This window comes from Eumetopias jubatus, unplaced genomic scaffold, assembly GCF_037043125.1.
Source record: "Eumetopias jubatus isolate StellerSeaLion01/CBP00866 unplaced genomic scaffold, mEumJub1_p1.0 scaffold_2, whole genome shotgun sequence".
NCBI lineage: Eukaryota > Metazoa > Chordata > Mammalia > Carnivora > Otariidae > Eumetopias > Eumetopias jubatus.
The window spans coordinates 184,721,116-184,741,763 of NW_028274808.1; the positions used below are offsets into that span (position 1 = coordinate 184,721,116).

General features: G+C 39.6%; 1 protein-coding gene across 1 annotated transcript in view; it reads left to right on the forward strand.

Moving 5' to 3' along the window:
- Nucleotides 1–20,648, forward strand: part of ADGRA3 (adhesion G protein-coupled receptor A3) — a 122,247-nt gene that overhangs the window by 79,971 nt on the left and 21,628 nt on the right. Inside the window, exons 11-14 of the mRNA XM_088020870.1 lie at nt 9,241–9,402; nt 11,528–11,731; nt 18,972–19,185; nt 19,397–19,605. Of these exons, the coding sequence (XP_087876996.1) occupies nt 9,241–9,402; nt 11,528–11,731; nt 18,972–19,185; nt 19,397–19,605 (789 nt within the window). The remainder of the gene's footprint in view (nt 1–9,240; nt 9,403–11,527; nt 11,732–18,971; nt 19,186–19,396; nt 19,606–20,648) is intronic.

Sequence of the window (20,648 nt, forward strand, 5' to 3'; positions counted from 1 at the left end):
CTGTCAGGCAGTTTAAGTGTCTGCACCATATTTACTGTGGTGATTTCTCTTAGGATAACAATATATATGCATTTCAGAAGATTGAGAATGGATCTGAAGATCAGATTGGGCTATGCATCGTAGTGCTCTCGTTGTAAATCTCTGAGCATTTGGCACATTTTTATGTACAAATGTAAAGTTCACATACTTAATCTTAAAACATAATCACTTCCGTATGAACAGTTATGTTTTGTTTTGTTTTTCAGTAGCGCTAGTGTTTTTTTTCTTGATTTTGTCAGACTTCTCTGTATTGTTAAGCTGGTCTGAGATCCTGGGCCTGGCTTTGTTACCCTTTCTAAAACATTGTTTCTGAAACTTGAGTGTGTATCCAAATCCCCTGGAAGATTTTGTTAAATGGATTGGTGGGCCTGCATCCTGAGTTTCTGATTCAGTGTGTCTGCCCGGAGGTCTGAGAATTGGATTTAGACTGAGATTCGAGGTGGCATGACTTTGCACCAGCTTTGAGAACCACTGTAGTAACTTCCCTTTCTATCCCTGTCCTGCTTCTTTTTAGAAAAAGTAATCTTTGGGCTTAACTTCCTAAGAACTTTTAAGAAACTTTTTTTTTTTAAGATTATGTTTATTTATTTGAAAGAGAGCGAGAGAGGGAGAGAAAGCACAGACGGAGTGGGAGAAGTAGACTCCCCACCGAGCAGGGAGCCCGATACAGAACTTGATCCCAGCACCCCGAGATCATGGTCTGAGCTGAAGGCAGACATCAACTGAATGAACCATGCAGGTGCCCCAGAAACCTTTTTTATTGGAAAATTCCAAAAGGGTAGGAGAAATTCCAAAGGGTAATGATATTAATGATCATTAATATCTACGTCTTACCTTTCACCAGACTTGAAATCTTGTTTCATCTGTCCATTTACTTCCTTTGTCCCCGTTCCGTCCACTCTCTCTCTCTCTTTTTTTCTTTTTCTCTTTTTCTTCCTTTCTTTCTTGTTTTCCTTTTTCATTTCAGGAACATTTAATAGCAAATTCTAGAAGACCTATTTCATCCATAATTTTTCTGAAATATCAGGAACTTTAAAATAGAACCATGATACATGTCATTCAAATGAGCTCTGAGTCCTTAATACCATCAAATATTTAGTCCTTGTTCAATTTTCCTTGATTATGGTTTTTAAAAATGTGCATCTTGATTCACATAATTTTGCAGTTGGTTATATGGGATTTTCTAGACAGATGTCACCAGCGAATAACAGTTTATCTGTTCCTATTTAAATTGTATTCTTTTTTTTTTAATTTTTCTTTTTTCTGGTATACGTTAGTGAGAACCTCTAGAACAATGCTGTAATGTTGGTGATAAGAAGTCTTAAATGGCAACAGTCGAATGTATCCTTATTAAGTGTGATATTTGTTTGCTTCTGTCAAGTGCCTAGGGGAGATACCAAGGTAAGGGGTTCGCTTTGAAATTAGTTCTCACCTTGAGGTTTTTTAGACCTCAGAAATAATGTGATGTCTGACCTTAGTCCTGTGTGAAGATCAGCTGTGTTTACAAATTGTCCGGGAAGAGATTTTTCACCTCTCACCTTGTGAAACTGTCTTGACCTTGGCACATTTGCTTGCTGGTTCGCCCTGACCCTGGAGGTGTCCCCTTTTTATTATCAGCTTAGTGCAGTGATCTCCTCTTGGGCCTGCATCGGTAGGATCCGGGCCCTGCCTGGAAGGCAGATCACTGGTCGTAGCCATCAGAGTTCAGCCTCAGGGCTCCTTGGATTCCTGTTGCTGTTTTGCTCTTGGCCTCTGGAATAGTCTTTATGTTCTGACTGGTCAGTGGCGCAGGTTTTCCTCTCACTTGTTTTCGCTCAGCATTTTTCACGTGTTAGCAGGAGAATCATCCCGAGTACCTAGTTCTCCATCCTCCCAGAGAGGGAGATGCACGTGTCTTTCATCAGAAAACACAAACTGTGCTTCCCTTGGGAGAATTAGAGGACTCTCCCGAGTTCAGTTCTTCCATTCACTGTGAAGGTCTGGCTGAGGGTGCAGGGGGCCGCCCCCCAAGTTCCACCTCATATGTCCCGAGAACTTGTCAGGAAAGTGGCTTTGTTGACCTGGAAGAGATGTTCGTCTATCCTTCCTTCCCTCCCTCCCTCCCTCCCTGCCTTCCATTCCCTTCCATTCCCTTTCTTCCTTTCCTCCTTCCTTCCTGGTTTATTTATTTATTTGAGACAGAGAGCATGAGCAGGAGGCGCAGAGGGAGAGTGAGAGAGAATCTCAGGCAGACTCCCTGCTGAGTGCAGAGCCCTGCATGGGGCTCGATCCCACGACCCTGAGATCATAACCTGAGCTGAAACCGAGAGTCAGTCCTTCAACCGACTGAGCCACCCAGACTCCCCGAAATATTCTCCTTTCTCTTGATAATTACGGTGTTGTCTTCATCGCTTTGACTAGAAACACACCATCTTCCTCGGGTCCTAGAAGCTCTGCACTGATGCATATTTTTACCTATGTCTCTTTTTTCTTGTAAGTCTGTATTTCCCACTCTTTGTTTTCTTAATTAAAAAGAATAATCCTTTTTATTTTGCTAAGCTACTTTAAATCCTCTTTGTGAGGAAATGGGCCATAAATGTGACATTTATTCCACACAGCATTATTCTCCATCTCCCCCCGCCCCATCTGTTTCCCTGGATCCCCCATGGTTCTCATCGTCGCGTTCCTCATTACCTTCTTTGCTCCTCGACCACAATAAAATCAGATCTTTAATCTTTGCCACAGGCCCTGGTGATTATCACAGTGAGACTCTCACTGAATATTGACTGCTTAACTAAGCGAGCCGAGAAGCCTGCGGTGGGATCCTGAGGCACTCAGGACACTGAAGCTAGTGAAGAGGGACATAAATACACTTTTAAAACTTGGCTTCACAGTGGGGCAAGTCCTTCATTAAAAGTAAGCAGGCAGTAACATACTTAGAGATAGGTATGCTCTCAGTATTATATGTAATTTGTATCTAGGAGAAAATCATGAGGATTGCCTGAACTTAATAATAATACCAGCGGCTGCTATTATTATTATTATTATTGTTTATTACTATTTTTATGTAGTCGAGTTTGGACTGCACATCATTCCTGCACAACCCATCACCACCTTACCTGTCCCCAAGCAACTGCCCAGTTCCACACATGAGTCTGTAATTCTTGCTTTTCTGGTTATTAGATTTAAGGGGGCGAGGGGAGTGGGTACCCCCTGCTGCTTAGCTGGAAAATGCAAACTGGGGAGGGGCCTAGATCCCTTGGCTTTTCTCAAAAATGGCATGAATTTCTTCAGGAGGATATTTGTCTTTAGTTTTGTTTTCTTTATTTACTATGGAATGAAACCTTCTGGGAAATTCTCTTAGGGTTCCTGGTCTCATTTTACAAACGAGCAAACAAACTGAGGCTTGGAGAGTCTCAATAATTGACTCATAGACATTTAGCTGGCAGGTGACAGAGTCGAAGACTTAACCCAGGAGTATTTAAAGCACAAAATTATTCTGTCTTCAGGGTTATACTCTACTTCTCCATTAAAATTATATACCAAGTTTAGTTTATGTATTGTGTGTTTCATATGCTAGCATTTCAGAAATTCATGAAATTTACAGATGATGTGGAGCTCGTTCTGATCAGAGTTCTAAAATAAACATATATATTGAGAACATGAAATATTCTTACAACAAATGACACTTAATACTTTCTTTGTTACTCATGTGGCATTTTCATTTCTTTACCCTTTTATCTTTGATAAAATTGCATTCCCACATGTTTTTATTTGAGCCTCAACCATTTAGTGTGACAGGTGGGAGAGCAGGTGCATGATTCCTCCTGGCCCTTTGTGGCTGGAGTGGCCTTCGGGAAATGAGGTCAAGGAGAAGCACAATGCTTTTTAACGCTCCTTGCAGTTGCCAAACTATCTTTGTGTGTCCGATCGTAGGACTACTTTTTTAATCCAATGTAATTTTTCATGCGCTGTTATCCTTTCTGTGTCCTTTTTTGCCACTGTGACAGATTCAGAACTGCTTCCGTAACCAAGCTATGGAAGTATACAGCATTTTGTGATTACCTGCTCTAGGGAATATTTTGGCAACAAATCCCTTTCCTAAGTTCTTAGCCATTTGGAATGAAATAATGAGAAAGATAGCTGGTTCTGTGTGAAAGCAATCACTCTTGGCTAGCTATGTACCCTCTTAGAGAGATTTCTTTTCTTTACAATTATTAACACATATTAAAGTGCATTACTGGCCTTACTTAGTGGGCCATAGCCATGGCTCTTTGATCAGGTAATAATTATAGTTTTTCAGTAGAAATGATGTATCTGTCAGGTCTCATGTTGGATCTTTATAAAGTCCACACGTTTAAAACTAAAAGCATGAGACAAGTGGAGTTGTAATTGTTAACTTATAAATTTATAAATTGCTAATTTATAAATACCTTATATATTTATTTCTCTAGTACTTTAGAATCTGGATATTCTTATATATTATCTTTTAGGTGTTTGCAGCCAATGGGAATTTCTTTGGTAGCCACAGAGTATATTTTAACCCCATCATCTCTTTTACTTATTTATTTTTGCATAAAAATTTGAATTAGTTTTTCATGACTTCTTTTCCCCCTTCTGCTTGCTTGTTTGTCTCCTGTGTATATGTGGCCAATAATTGAAGAAGCTCATGCAGTCAGAGTATCACATTGTTTCACAAGGCTCCTTGGAGCAAGAAATTTTTCTTAGGTTCTCCCACAGCAAATACACATGGGTGATAGAAATCATTGGTGTGACAACCCATTTCTTTCCACAGTAGAGATGTTTTACTCCTGCACAATTGTCCACCCAGTGTAGGTATGACCTATGTAACAGAATTTAAGCAGTACAGTACATCAGCCCGGGATAAGTGTTAAATCGTTTTAAAATCTATATCCCTCCCCACATGCAAGATACTCCCCAAAACTCCAGTATTTTCATCCTGTTACTGCTTCCAGGTCAGGCTTGAGCCCCAGGATCCCATTATCAAAATCAGGTCCAAGTGTGTATTTGGCTCCTTGAATGAGGTTCCTTGTGTCGAGTACTTCTCAGTCTAAAGACCTGTGAACTAAGGAGACAAGTTATGTGCCTTGCACTCACCAAACACACAGTTGTGAGATAGAGTATCTCCCTCTCTAAAGAGGGGGAGTAGGAGTCACACGGTAGTACCCGGTCCATTTGAGATTCTGAAGTTCACCTGAAATCACCAGTCCCTTGAGTAAGCCTCGAATTAATTCTCCACAATTCTTGGCTCCTCCCTTGGGCTGCTTTTTTCTTTTAAATTCTGAGTGAGCTTTTTTCTGTACAAGTGGCCCATGGTTTTAACTGAAAAGAGTATCAGCCTGTTCCTTGGCAAGAGTTGTTTCAGGGTTCAGAATCCCCTTTACATTTTGTGCTCTCCCTGTCCCTTATACTTCAATCTGGTAAAATTGCTTTAAAGATTTTTTTTGAACTAACAATAGGTAATAATAGACCCTTAGCCAGCTTTTTCCAGCTAACTCTGAATTCCTGTTAAGAGTTGGCAGGTATTATTCTAGTTGGTGGATAAATGGCTGATGGACATACTCAGCAATTGGCCATATTGAGAACCACTGCCTTTCTTTATAACTCTACAAATAAGGGCTGCTTCTTCTTCCTCTTCTTTTTTTTTTTAAGATTTTATTTATTTATTTATTTGACAGAGAGAGACACAGCGAGAGAGGGAACACAAGCAGGGGGAGGGGGAGAGGGAGAAGACTACTCCCCGCTGAGCAGGGAGCCCGATGCGGGACTCGATCCCAGGACCCTGGGATCACGACCTGAGCCGAAGGCAGACGCTTAACCGGCTGAGCCACCCAGGCGCCCCAAAGGGTTCTCTTAGAATGAAATTCAGCCCCATACCTGTTTGTTAGGAATATGTAGAATATATACTAGGATGCTAGTACTCCATGAGTTGTATAAAATGGATAGGCTCTGGATTGCATTGAGGTTGATTACAGGTCTTTCTAGTTCTCAGTTGATCCTGTTAATGTGTTGGGTTTGGGGGAAATGCCCTTTGAGAATGTCTGAGTCTATTAAAATAGGGTGTTTGGATTAAATCCTAATACTCTTCATCATATATCACTCTGGTAGGTTTGTTCACTGCAGTTACCCCAACCTAGTCACTTACAAAAATATGTGTTTACTTGCTTGTTTTGTATTTTCCTCAAAGATTATAAGCCCCCAGATAGATCTTGTATGTTTCTCTTACCGTTGTATCTCCATTGCTCTGGACAGTGTCTGGCTTACCTTGGTCCTCAATAACTAGTCAGTGAGTAAACGGAACTGTGTAGCTATTGGCTTCTATACCAGGAGTTTTACTACTGAGTAAGGGTATAAATATAAGTAAGACATTGTGTTGTCTCTGCCCTCGAGATGTTTACATTGTAAATAAAATAAGGAAAGAATTGTGATATACTATGTTAGGGGCATTAAGAAGTCTGTGAAGTATTTTTAATTGAATGAGGTGGCAGCACTTTAGAGAGTAGAGAAAGGCAGTTTTGCCGGATGCATTGATCCTTTTTCTATATGAACTCAGACTTTAAAAAGGCACCCCTCTTTATAAATCAATTTTTAAATTTTTTATTGAGGTGTGATTGATATATTAGTTTTAGGTGTACAACATAATGATTCAACATTTGTGTGTATTATGAAATCATCACCAAAGTAAGTCTAGTTAACATCCATCACCTAGAGTTAGAAGATATTTTTTCTTGTCATGAGAAAGATCTTTCTTAGCAACTTTCAAATATGCAATACATTGTTATTAACTATAGTTACCATACTGTACGTTACGTCCCCATGACTTACTTATAACTGGAAATTTGTACCTTTGGATTCCCTTTACCTGTTTTGCCCAATCCCCACTCTCGCCTTTGGCAACCACCAATCTGTTCTCTTGGTGGTTTTTTGTTTTGTTTTGTTTGGGTATGGTTTTTTGTTATTTTCTCAAGATTCCACATGTAAGTGAGATCCTACGGTATTTGTGTTTCTCTGACTTATTTCACTTAGCATAATACCTCAAGTTAAGTTCCAACCATGTTGTCGCAAATGGCAGGATGTCCTTTTTCATGGCCGTGTAATATTCCAGTGTGTGTGTGTGTGTGTGTGTGTGTGTGTGTGTGTGTGTGTGTGTGTGTGTGTGTGTGTGTGTGTGTGTGTGTGTACGTGCACACACATCGCATCTTTTTTATCCATTCATCCATTGGTAGACACTTAGGTTGTTTCCATATCTTGGCTATTATAAATAATGCTGGTATGAACATGAAGTGCGTGTATCTGTTCAAATTAGTGTTTTCATTTTCTTTGGATAAATACTTGGAAGTGGAATTGCCGGATCATATGGTAGTTCTGTTTTTAATCCTTTGAGAAGCCTCAATACTGTTTTCTGTAAGTAAGCGGCTGCACCAGTTTACATTCCCACCAGCAGTGCCCAGGGCCCCCCGTCTCCACGTTCTCATCCCCTTTTACTCCTCTCTTCTCCGTAGCCATTTTCACAAGTGTGAGGTAACATCTCATTGTGGTTTTGATTAGCATTTCTCTGATGCATAGCGACGTTGGACACCTTTTCATGTACCTTTTGGTCACCTGTATGTCTTCTTTGGAAAAATGTCTATTCAGATGCTCCACTCCAGAACCAACTTAATCAGATTGATTCTTCTGCTGTTGAGTTATATGAGTTCTTACATATTTTCGGATGTAAATGTACCACCCCTCTTAACACTCCTTCTAGAGCTATCTGCAACAAAAGGCCTGTGCTGGAATTGAAATGATAAAAAAAAAAAAAAGGCAATAAAATAATGAAGACCGCTAACCAGGCGTGGTTTCAGGAACCTAGTATTTATTACAGGAACTTAATCTTCACAACATTCAGGAAAGACAGGGTTGTTGTTACCCCCCTTTTACAAGTAAAGGAAGGCACACAGGAGGGTAACTGTCCAGCCAGCCAGTGTGGTCAGGATTTGAAGTCGTGTCCTTCGCCCCTGTGCTCACTCAGTTCCTCATCCCATTGTGTTCCAGCTGTTGTGATCTGGTGGATTTCTGGTCTCCTTTGTGAAGTGAACCATGGGTGGGATGGACCAAACATTTTCCAGTCCCGCTTCAGCCTCATAATTACACATCTTGGGAAGAGTACTGGATGCAGAATAGGGTTGAAAAACTCATCTGGGATCTTCTGGGATGATCAGAAGACATCTGCTAAAACGGCCTTAGCTTTCTCGCTAGGCTTTGGGACTTACCACCTTTGCTACTTGCTTCTTGATTAGAGGACCCAGCAGGTTGTAAATCCTCTGATCCTGCCTCTGGAATGCTTTTGTAGTTCTTTCTGCCATAGATCTCCCTCTCATGAACATTCTGCTCGATACCAAACCCCCTCGACACCAGTGTGTCTCGTTAGCCTGGACTATTCATTGCATTTCATTGACATGGGACATACAAGTCAGGATCAACAAGAGTTAATTGACACTTTGCTGGGATTGCCTGGCAGATACTTACATCTGTGAGTGAGGAACTGAACTTAATAGAAGGAATTCAGTAAATGAAACAAAACAAGCGGTGGAAAAGTGAGCACCTCTTAGGATCCATTAATTTCGTGGCACTGGATCTTAAAGCATTCATCAGGCTGGGAGGAACGGAAGAACTTCATTCGAGGTAGTGGAAACCATATGTGCTAACACCCATCCAGTGGCCCAGCCCATGTGGGGAACTCAGTAACTGGACACACTTAGGTTTTTTTGGACGTGACAGGATACTAATGAGGTGGTCATGTTTATTTCTTAATAATAATACTGAATTAACACTTACACAGAAAGAGGTGTTTTAAATGTTTTCTCAGACAAAGAGTTGAGATCTTTTTATTCGGGGATCCATATGTCTTTCCGTTCTCCTTGATTAACTTAATTGCCTTTTTTTTCCCCCTTGTCAAATGGAGTACCACCTGCCATCCTTCCCCAATGAGTTGGTGGTTTAAGTATACTGTTTTGAGCTAAATATTACCAAATGGTCATAACCGAACGTGCTATGCCTGTCTGGAAACGTTTCAGTGAGAAAAAATAAAAGTGCCCTTTGGGTTTTCACGTGAACATTGAGGCTGAAGGCTAATTTCGGTGTCTCATTGTGATTTTGATTATGTAAAATACCCTGCATTGGTTTTAGAAGTCTTTCTTTTCTCCCCTGCACACCTGCTAGCTAGGTGATGTGATGGTCGACATTGCAAGTAACATCATGTTGGCTGATGAGCGTGTCCTTGGGTTGGCACAGAGGGAAGCGAAGGCCTGCAGTAGAATTGTTCAGTGTCTGCAGCGCATTGCTACATACCGATTAGCAAACGGAGCTCATGTTTATTCAACAGTAAGTGTAAAGCTGTCCTCGAATTCTAAGAAAAAAATTCATTGAAAGCCAACTTGAACTTAAAAAAGATACGGTTTTTTTGCCCCCCTCATGATAGGGTGGGTATTTTCCGTTACTGCCGATTATTACAGAATTTCCTGTTGTCTAACAGTTTAAAAGCTCATTTTGCTTTTGAGTGGTCTGTTTTCTTGGTAACTGGAAAATACTTTCTTAATTTGCTGTTTAAATGGTTCTCACCATTTAATCTAAAACCAAACAAGCACACGGTAGGTTTGCTGTACTGTCTGTCATCGACCCACCATCCAGTCCCAGTTTGAGAGAGTGTCTGATTGCTTGCCCGGGTTCTAATTTCAGAAGAGAACTGGGAGGCCCTCCAACACATGTGAACTCTTGGCATTTCCAGTCGGTGTCACTCTTGGAATGATGAATTTTTATATTTAATAATCACTCAGTTAAATAGTATTAAATTTTATTTGTGCTAAACTGAGCTGCTGTCCTGCTGACTTTTTCTAAAAGTGTGGTAAAATGTGATAAATAAAGTCTCATTCCCTTATGACTCACACTCTGGAATCTGGACCATGGTTTTCATTTCCTAATTATTTCAGTGGGTTCATAGAATATTCTAGAAATCCTCCTATGATTTTATACAGTTAAAGATTACTGTTTTCCCAAAGATCAATGGGATCTTTTTGATGATACTATGTTTTATTGTTCCTTTTGCTCAGTGAAGTTTAGGATTACCTCCTTGAATAATAAATGGAATGGAGGTCTACCTTGGCTGCTATCCTGACAATGTAGTTCAGGGTAATTTCTTTCTCAGATACATGAACTTACTTGAAACCAGCTCGCCATTTTTATGGCCACATTTTGTCCTGTCTGGTCATCTAGATCCATTTTAAATCCCATGCTTTATCCTTACTACTTGGCTCCAAGAGCTGCTTCCTTCCTCTGCACCTCACTGGTTCTTCAGAGAACTCTAGGATATAATAAAGGGGCATTGTAGGTGTCTGCACTCCACTTCAAAGTGTGAAAAAGGTTCCAGGAAATTATGCATCTACTTGTAATGTGATACAGCTTCCAGAGCACCTCAAAACTGCAGTTTTCTTTTGACGGAGGTTTCACATGTTTGTCATAATTATATGTATCTTTGCTCAGTAAAAGAATGGAATGTCATTTGTTAACAAATATAATTGAACTTAGTAAGAATTTTCACCATGTGTCATCCATGTGACAGAAGCTAATGTAAAGATTTGTCAGTCTTGAATATTTGGGAAAACAGTTCTTTTCTACCATGCGTATGGTGCATGGCAGATTCTATGTGGCCTTTTATATTTTTTTAATTTGTATCTTACCTTCCTAATAGATTTTATATACCTCACACAGAAATTTTATGCTTAAAAAAAATTGAAAAAGAGGACATTGTCTGTATATGGTACTTAGAATGGTGCCTTGCTGATTACAGTAGGCATCACTCAGTCATCCTTAAAGGAAGGACGGAGATGCTGTCTGCCTGCAAAGAGTTAACTTCATTTCCCCGTAATAGAAAAGAGTGAATATGGCATGAAGTATTGGAATGAGGAGACCTCTTTTTTTTTTTTAATTTTACTTTTTAAATTTTTATTTTAAAGTAATCTCTGTACTCAACGTGGGGCTCCAACTCATGACCCCAAGATCAAGAGTTGCATGCTCTTCCAACTGAGCCAGTCGAGAGTGAGGCGACTGTTAAGAGTGTATTTTTTTCAAACCCTAGTACTCCTCTTGTATTATCATTAAGAGAGTCCACTGATTTCTCTAGCTCATTTTTTTTTAATAAGACACTTCCATTTTTAGCTTATAGTTTCCTCAAAGTGCTCTTTAAGTGATTTTTATTGATTTCTCACTTATCTCTGATCCTCCATACTTTATGACTTGTTTCCTCACTTGGTATCTTGTCTAGTTTAGGATATCCTTTGGTTTCCAGCATCTTTTTTTATGTGCCAGTTACCTGCACAATGTCTTTGTTAAGTAAGAAGTGGAGCCTTTGCCTCCAGCTTATGTACAGTGATTTGTGTTTGAAAACTCTTCAAAAGTGCTTTTCCCTCATGCTGTAAATCTTTCATAACTCCTGTTTGATTGACTTTTGAAGTATTCACCCAATATTGCTCTGGAAGCTTATGTCATCAAGGCGGCGGGCTTCACTGGGATGACATGCACCGTGTTCCAGAAGGTAGCAGCTGCTGATCGGACAGGCCTTTCCGAGTATGGGAGGCGGGACCCGGACGGAAACCTGGATAAGCAGCTGAGCTTTAAGTGCAATGTTTCAAATACGTTTTCAAGTCTGGCACTAAAGGTATGTTGTATTCCATAAGCATTTAAGACTCTTTACTGTTAGTACTGTCAGATTAGAAAACTCAAAATGGTTTGCTTTGCAAAATAACCTAATTTTTAGAAGCTATTTGGGGGCAGGGTAGGGTGGGTATTGGTATTGTTTTGGCTGTTGTTTGAAAAGAAATTCAGACCGGGAAGGGACATGTTATAATTTTCATGGGCCTAGACACTTTTGCCCTTTGGACCCCATTCTCCACACAAAAATATCAAATTATATTTTATGACTGCAAGTGGTAAAAGATGAATCTATTAATACATTTTAGAACATTTTCTTTGACCTGAAAGTTCATTTTTATGCTCCCAATTTTAAAGACATGAAAACATTTCCATAGACCTCCTCCAGATATTGTGTGCCCTTGGCTCTGTGCCCACTGGACCTAATGGAAAAGCCAGCCTTGAGATCGGGCATTTAATCAGGCAAGCTGTAGATCAAGATTTTTGGCAAAGAAGTGCAAACATGTGATCTGTCTTCAGAAAATGTGTGTTTTATTGCAATGAAAAGCATTTTTATTGAGTTTCAACATTTGGGGTATAGATGTGTTTCATTAAACTACATCAAAGCACATAGTGGAGGTACAATTCCAACACCCTAATGGAACCACATTTTCTCATTTAGCTTTGTGTGGCCATGTGTAACTGTGTTCTCTATGGATTTTAATTACACAGTATGTTCTTTGGTTCTGGCTTGTCCCTGAATTATATCACAAACAGCATTGCATTCACTTTAAAGGCTGCATGGTAATTGATCAAATGGGTGTTAGGTGTCCTGATACTTTGTGGGCACTTAGTAAATATTGAATGGATGGATGGATGGATGGATGATGTGGGCACTCAGTAAATATTGAATGAATGAATGGATGGGTGGATGGATGGATGTGGGCACTCAGTAGATATTGAAAGAATGAATGAAAGAAAATTAACCTAATTTTCTTCACTTTGCTGCCGGTGACCTCCATAAGGAGAGCCGGTTTGCCAAATTTAGAAGTAATCCAACTTCCCCCACTGCCCAAGACAATCTCAGCTAGGTCAGAATGTCTATAATGATAATATATTTACTTGATATAATATACTCAGAGGAAAACTGGCAAGATTTATTTGTGACTCTTCCCTCTGGGAGGGTACTTAACGTACCCAGCCACACTCCTGCCAACCTGCTGTTTTCCTCACTGTGTTGTTCGTCAGTAAAAACACACCGCAGAAGGCAGAGACACAGGATCGCACACCAGCCCAAGAGAGGGAAGCATGTGTCTTTGAGGAGCACTTAAAATTGATGAACACTTCTATCTTAGATGATCATAGTTGGTAGAAAGGGATTACAAATGATGAAACCCTGCATTTCATCAATTTCACAAGCTGCCCCTTCGGGTAAGGAGAGTTTCTACCTGCCAGAGTAGAAAGCTTTAAATGAACACACTCAGATTTGTCAATTTCACACTATTTTATCCTCTTAAGATCATCTATGGCCAGAAACCAAGGACACATTACACTATTATTCATGCTTCATTGATGGACATGATTAAACCAAGTGAGAAAGGAAATATATCCTTTGTGACATAAAATTAGTTAAAAATTATAACATCAACAGAGCAAAATGCTTTAGTACTTTAATAGAAAATTTACTTTACATTTTTAACTTTATTACTAGGGCAATTTTTACTCTTCTTGCATGTCTTTTTTTTTTTTAAATGCCTTGAATATCCTAAGTAGATAATGCGAACACCTCCTAATTAATGATATTACCCTTGAATGGGAGAATATGCTAACATATGAAGTTAAGCCTCTAAAAAGGCAGTTTCTCTGTTAGCAATAGGAACCTTACGTGAATTGCTCCCTACGTATTTCTTTGATCTCTGTCCTGTCTTTGCTACCATCACAGTCTGGTTTGGACTTCTATATTACCCAAACCATTGTGACTTCCCATGTAGTCTTTGGGTCTCTAGGCTCTTCCTTAAAAATCCATCCTTCTTGTATAGATTGGTCTACCTAGGCCTGCCTGACGTTCGACCAGCATGTCCCGATGTAACCAGGACAGTCAGTAAGATACTAAAATACTTCCTTACCCTGTAGCAAATTCAGCTGCTGTACCAGTTCCCGAGGGCTCCCCGAGCCCTGCTGGTCCTCCAGGGAGCATCACCCAGTCCGTCCATCCTTTAGCAACTGAAGGGCAGGTACCTACAGAACAGAGGGCCTCCAGGAGCCTTCCGGTTTGTGGAAGCTGTGCAGGTTGTCTGTGTGCACGTCATTTCAGGTGGTTACTATTGTTAGCATTATCCCTGGATTACGCAGCATGGATACTGACCTTGCTCATCCCCTGATGGACACTCCTTGTCTATCTGGAGGCTGGCCATCGGGTAGCTTCCTCCTTTGGCATTTATCTGCATTCCTGCCACACGGCTCTTCCTCCCTCCTCTCTTCGGTCCGGTAACAACAGACCTCCCTTGGCTCCTCTCCCAACCGCTGGCCATTCCTAGGCCAGTCTCATGCTAATTCTCCTGCTAGACTTCCCAGCTGCTACTCTTGCCCTTCCTGGGCAATTTGGCTATGTGCAGAAATGTCACCTTCAAGAAACCTTGACCAAATGCCATCCTGTCGGTCCTCTCCCACCCTCATCTCCTTTATTTCTCTTCTGTACTTTGCCTGTAATGCTCGGCTCCTGTGTCATTGTGCATGACGTGGCTCCTACACCGGACCGAGGATTGCTTGAGGGCAGAGCGAGAGCTTGAGTCAGCAGTGAGTTCCAGTGCCTGGCCTCGGTCGGTTGGCCAGGGGGAGACTGAGGTAGCTGTCATCCGACTCTTACAGCACCGAATCTCTGCTCTTGTCTTCACCGAGTGCTTCCTTCCCCCATTGGCACCATAACAGACCAGACAGTACCTGTTTGTGATAAATGACTAAGAGCTTTTAGAACTTGCTGGTGTTTTGAGTTCAATATAGAGCTGTAATATAGCCTAAAAGAACTGGTTCTTTAAAGTTTTCTTGACTGGAATTTAGAAATCAGTGTTTCTCTCTGCATCCCCTATTTCCCTCGTCCTTGACACCTAGGGTTTTAGCCCAGCTGAACTTCTTTAACTTTCCAGACCAGTCGTGTATGTCTTAATGCCCCCTCCCTCCTTTCTGCCCCTTCTTCTGCCCTCAGGCCCATACCCCTGCCCGGTAAGAGCCTTGCTCCTCTAAGACTCCATTCAAATAGTACGTTCCTTCTCTTCCTGAGAATTCATCCCTGCCTGTTAGTTTCCTAGTGCTTTGTTCGTTCTCCAGAATAATTAGAAGCTGGTATCATGGCAGGTTGAGTTATAGTGAGAAGCCATGGGATATGGGGACAAAGAATGTGGTCTCAATAGCCAGACATCCTGGATTCACGTTCTTCTCCCCCACTTAACAGCTGTGCAAGCTTGGGCAAGTACCTTAACCTCTCTGAATGTGAGTTCTTCATTTGTTACATGGGCATCATGAAATAGTACCTACCTCAATGGGTTATTGAGAGGATTATGTGAGGCAAATGTGTGGACATTCATAATAGGGTCCAGCACAGAACAAGCGCTTGATAAATGTTCTTATCATTGTTTTATTGTTGTTGCCTCTCCCTTGTTAGATTATGAAAATTTGAGGCAGGGACCATGGCTTACTCATCGAATATCTCCAGAGTGCCTAGCACAGAGCAACGAAACATCTAGTAAATACTGTTGGATAAAATTTAGCAGCCAAAGCTTAATTAGCAAGGAAAATTAGTTAAAAACTTGATTCTGAAGGCAAACAAAATCCCTGTTAATCTTTAGCAGTGAGATAATCAAAAAGTGGTATGCATTTAATAAGTAATTATACACAAGAAAATTAGCACATATCATATCTATCTGTTTAAAATCAAGAGTGTAGATTAAGACAACATAAGTAAATTAGTATTTTTATTGTTTGTTTTAGTATTTTATTGTTTTAAGGCAGGTGCCTCTGACTCATTCCAATTTTAGTGTTAGAATTCTATAGAAGTGAGCAAAATTAGGATTTCAGGAAATTTTAATTTATTAATTACACAGTATCAGAAGTTCAAATTGTTTCATAAGGAAAAGTGTTAAAATCTAGTGGAAGTATTTGAATTAATATCCCTTATGATGTGTATTTTCTTCCCAGTTTAATGTCATTGTAAGTAGGGAAATAAACATGAATTTTGCAAATAAAATAATAAGAGCTCTATGATAACATCCATTTCATGTGTGTTCATACTTAGTCAATTTTTAGTATTGAAATTAATACTAAAAGTGAATTGTGGAACTCAAAATATGATGAGGTTCTAGATGATTGTTGGTAAGTCTGTTACTTGAAGGCATTTTCTCCCCGCGCCCCGCCCCCCCCGCCAGCCTCCAGATAACCACCTGCCACACTGAGGCAGTAATAGTCATAAAAATACCACCCACAGTTATGTAGCCTCTTGTGCTTGTCGTGGTCATGATTCCCTGTGGTCCTCACAGCCATTTGTTAGAAAGATCATCATTCAATGCCCATGACAGATGAGACCCAGAGAGTGTAAACAAAACTGTGCCGTGTTAAGGGGCCAGGAAGTAAGGCTGGGACCCACATCCTGGTTTCTTATTTCAGATATTATGTTCCTTTCCCCAGTGGTGGCAGATGACCTGCAATAATGAACATTAGACTCCAAAACATGTATTTCCCAAAGGGTTTTAAGAGCGCTTTTTCTGACGTATTAGCTATAATTGCCTTGTTTCCATTGCTGTGATCCATGCATTTTAAAGTGAATAGATGGTTTAAATGAAATGACAGACTGGTTCCTTGCCTTTAGGCCAAGTGGCAAAAGGTAAAATCATGACAGATGTAACAAATGGGTGTTCCTCGGTGATTTGGTTCATGAAATTTCCAACTTTTCCATAATTAACAATCACTTCTTTTAAAGAAATGAAATATACAAATATTATATTCTTACTATAAAAATCCAAACATTCATTATTGATACAGTTTTCCAGCACTCCTAGCCATCCTCTGTCCATTCCAGGGCCCCTGTAATTATTATTGAGCCATATTCCATTATTGGACTTTAAAGGATATTTTAGAAGCCAGAATATGTAGCTTTCATCTATTGGTGATCTGTTCATACTCTTCTGACTTTTTATAATTTGTTGTTTGGATGGTTTTACAAGTTTAAACTTTGGAGAAAACATTTTCTGACTTCTAGAAATCAAAGATGTCATTTCCTTTTTCAGCTCTTTTAAAAAGTGTCAGTATGTCTTCTTTTTAAAATTAATTTGATAACCCATAGGTAATGCTTTCCCAGAGAGTTGTGCTTTGCTTTTGAGTCGTTTTGTGTTCACAATAAAGTTATTTTATTGAATCATATAGTTCTTAAATTTTAATAAATGTCCAGTTTGTAACGCTTTGTCAGGATTTTGACCTTTTAACTAGTCAATCTGTTGATGTTTTTCCGTTTTTGCATACCTCATTTCACACTTCAGATAAATTTATATACAGAATAGGAATTTACTAGATGAATTTATAACAGACTTTGTATCTCCATCAGGTTATTATGTTTGTGAGAATAGTAGAAACCTTTTTGTGCATGTTTCTTAGGCAAAATATTTCTAACAGTTATCTTCTTGGCATCTTCAATTTAAAAGAAGTATTCACACTTCCAATATTCAGACTTTCAGAATACTTTATTCAGCAGATATTTGTGTGTGTCCAGTGTGTTCTAGCATTGTTCTAAGCACAGCCGTTAAAAACTCATTTTAAAGTTAATCACTTGCTTAAATAGAACCTTTAAAAAAAATATAATCATGCCACACAGACTTTCATTAGTTTTACAAACAATGGGTTACTTTTATCAAATACAAATACCAGGAACTATTATTAACATAGGGGGTCCAGAAAAGTAAATGAGATGATCTGCACTCAAAAATCCTGCTACTGTAGTTAAAGGGGCAGACAGTGAGTTGCATTGTGATATTGCATGTATTAGTTACGATAGAGCTGTGTGCAGAATGCCACGGGAGGCGAGAAGAGGGAGCAGCTAACTGGAAAAGCAGCATACTGAGGAGTCATGTAATTAATCCTCCAAAGAAGCCCCATGTTAAGGATGTCTTTCTCCTGGCTGTCAGCAGCTCTTACTCTGATCCGTCTTTGGCATTGCCTGCAAAATTATCTTGCTAGAAATCAGATCTGCCCAGTTCAAGAGTTTGCCAGACAAAAGAACAGCAGGGCATTTCAGCAAGGGATCCTGGTGTGTGCAGCACTCCCAAGTGGCATAAAAAATGTAGGAAATCTCAAGGATTGATATATTCAGGGTGGCCAGGTTACAGGTGGTGGAATAGGGAATGTTAGAAGAGGAATTTGAAATGAAGGTTTTAGCCAAATCATATGATGTACTTAGGATTGGGGGCAGTATTCACTAAACATTGGAGAACCGGGTTGCTCTTTAAACTAATTTAAGATCAAATATGTTTCTTAGGAGGAAATTCTGTGGATTGGAGAGATTGATGTCAAGAGAAAAACTTTGGATGAATTCTTAAAACGGAATTTTTTTAAGTGCTTAATTATTTGCCTCCTTAGTATACAGATTTGTTTTTTATTGAATGCTAAATAATTTATAGTTTAACAATCCCTAATAAAGAAGTATGTAAAGCATTCGATGATCAGCTGCTCTGTTTGTTACTGTGTTTCTCTAACCTGATTTCTAACATGTTTCTTAGTCTCAGGGGCACTTCTGCTAAGATCAGAGTTTGCTTGAATCTAAGTTTCTATCAAGTCTGTAGAATTTCTTTTTGTTGACAGTTTGAATCCATCCTGAATCACCTTAGAGTTCCATAAGTCCAAATTAATTAAACTCACATTTGTGGTGGGCTGCATTGATGCTTATATCTATAATTGATTGTTGTAAAATTGATAGAAAGGGTGATCACTGAGATTCCTGGTCTGTTTAATGCTATCGACGTCAGCAGTATTTGTTACCATGGGAAAATTCACTTTATTGTCTGAAATAATTCCTTGTTTACGACTTTAACTCTTTGAAATAGAGTTTGCATTTCTCTTTATTTTATGCTTCTTCTGTGCTTTGGTGTGGTGTTCGGATATTTCGCGTAACTGATAAATTGTTCTAACTATTAAACATTCATAGCCGTCTGAACTATTCTTTCTGGCTTCTGCACACTAATATGGCAAACTTTCTTTGATTTTGTTTTTTTTTTTTTATGTATATTCAGAATACTATCGTCGAGGCTTCTATTCAGCTTCCTCCTTCCCTTTTCTCACCAAAGCAAAAAAGGGAAGTCAGACCCACTGATGACTCCCTCTATAAGCTTCAACTCATCGCATTCCGCAATGGAAAGCTTTTCCCAGCCACTGGGAATTCAACAAATTTGGCTGATGATGGAAAACGGCGTACGGTGGTTACCCCTGTGATTCTCACCAAAATAGGTTTGTTACGTGGCTTAGGTTCTCCTGTAGTGACTGGGCAGTGGGACTTTATGATACCCCATACCTAAAAAATGCTTATTTTTTGTTCCTTCTCGCTTTAATGAGTCCCTAGTGAGAAACAATACCACAGAGTACCCATTCATGGGTAAGTCGACATTTCATTGTTTCTGAAGTTTGTTTCAGAAATACTTTCATTTCCCATTTTCTCCAGATGGTGTGAATGTGGATACCCACCACATCCCTGTTAATGTGACGCTGCGTCGAATTGCGCACGGAGCAGATGCTGTGGCCGCCCAGTGGGATTTCGATTTGCTGAACGGACAAGGAGGCTGGAAGTCAGATGGGTGCCATATACTCTACTCGGATGAAAATATCACCACCATTCAGTGCTATTCCCTTAGTAACTACGCAGTTTTAATGGTACGGCAGTTGTTAACTTTATGCATACACACTAAATTTCTTCATTTTTTCCCTCTGCATAGTTAAGCTCCAGTGAAGATTTTTTTTTTTTTTTAACTTTTAACATAAACTGTTACCTTTTGTTAGGAGGTGATATTTGGGGTAATTCTGAATTTAAAGGGAAATTAAGTGACGACCGAGTGCGATGTATGGGATTGAACTTGGTTATAGCGATTTTTCAGGAAACTTTATAAGTGAATCAGTTCCACTAAACTTTGATCTTCTGAAATTTGAAGACATTTTGGGTCCATACAGTCCAACTGTTAACCAGGAAAGAGTGACTCATTTGCCCAAAGATACACAGTGAATAGTGAGAGATTTTCCTTCTTTGCCATCTACCACTTTTTCCCACTATACAGCATAGGTTTTAGACTCTTGAATTTAGAGTAACCGTGGCAATTTTAATTTAGTCACGGTAAGTGACAGTATTGACCCAGGTCATGTCTTTTCACCGTTAATGCTAATCACGCTAATGTTGTTTTTCCGTTATTTACCACTCTTCATACCTGTTAGTCTGTGTTAGCCAGTTTCTTTAGTCTCAGGGAAACTAAAATATATAGATGTGTGTAAATGTGTATATTAATGTATAGGAACAGTTGTGTTATTAACGAGTTACTTAAGTGAATCTGGTTCCTGAGCTGGTAAGTGTGAAATTAGCCATACTAGTTTGTATTTTATATTACAGTATATACATGGAGTACGTAGACATGCATTTGGAGAGCAGTGGAAGGAATTACTTATGAATCTGAAAGACATTTTTGAGAAATGGCACGAGGCTAGCCTGGGAGTGAGGATGCTTATGTTTCTGTTCCTGCCTCCAGATCTGAATCTGTTATCTAGACAGGATTTTATCAAAGCACTAAATAATCTTGAAACGTGATATATCTTAATTTTTGTAAACTCTTCTTTTCTTAACAAAACAAAAGCATGGGGTGCCTGGGTGGCTCAGTCGGTTAAGCGTCAGACTTTTGATTTTGGCTTAGGTCATGATCTCAGGGTTGTGG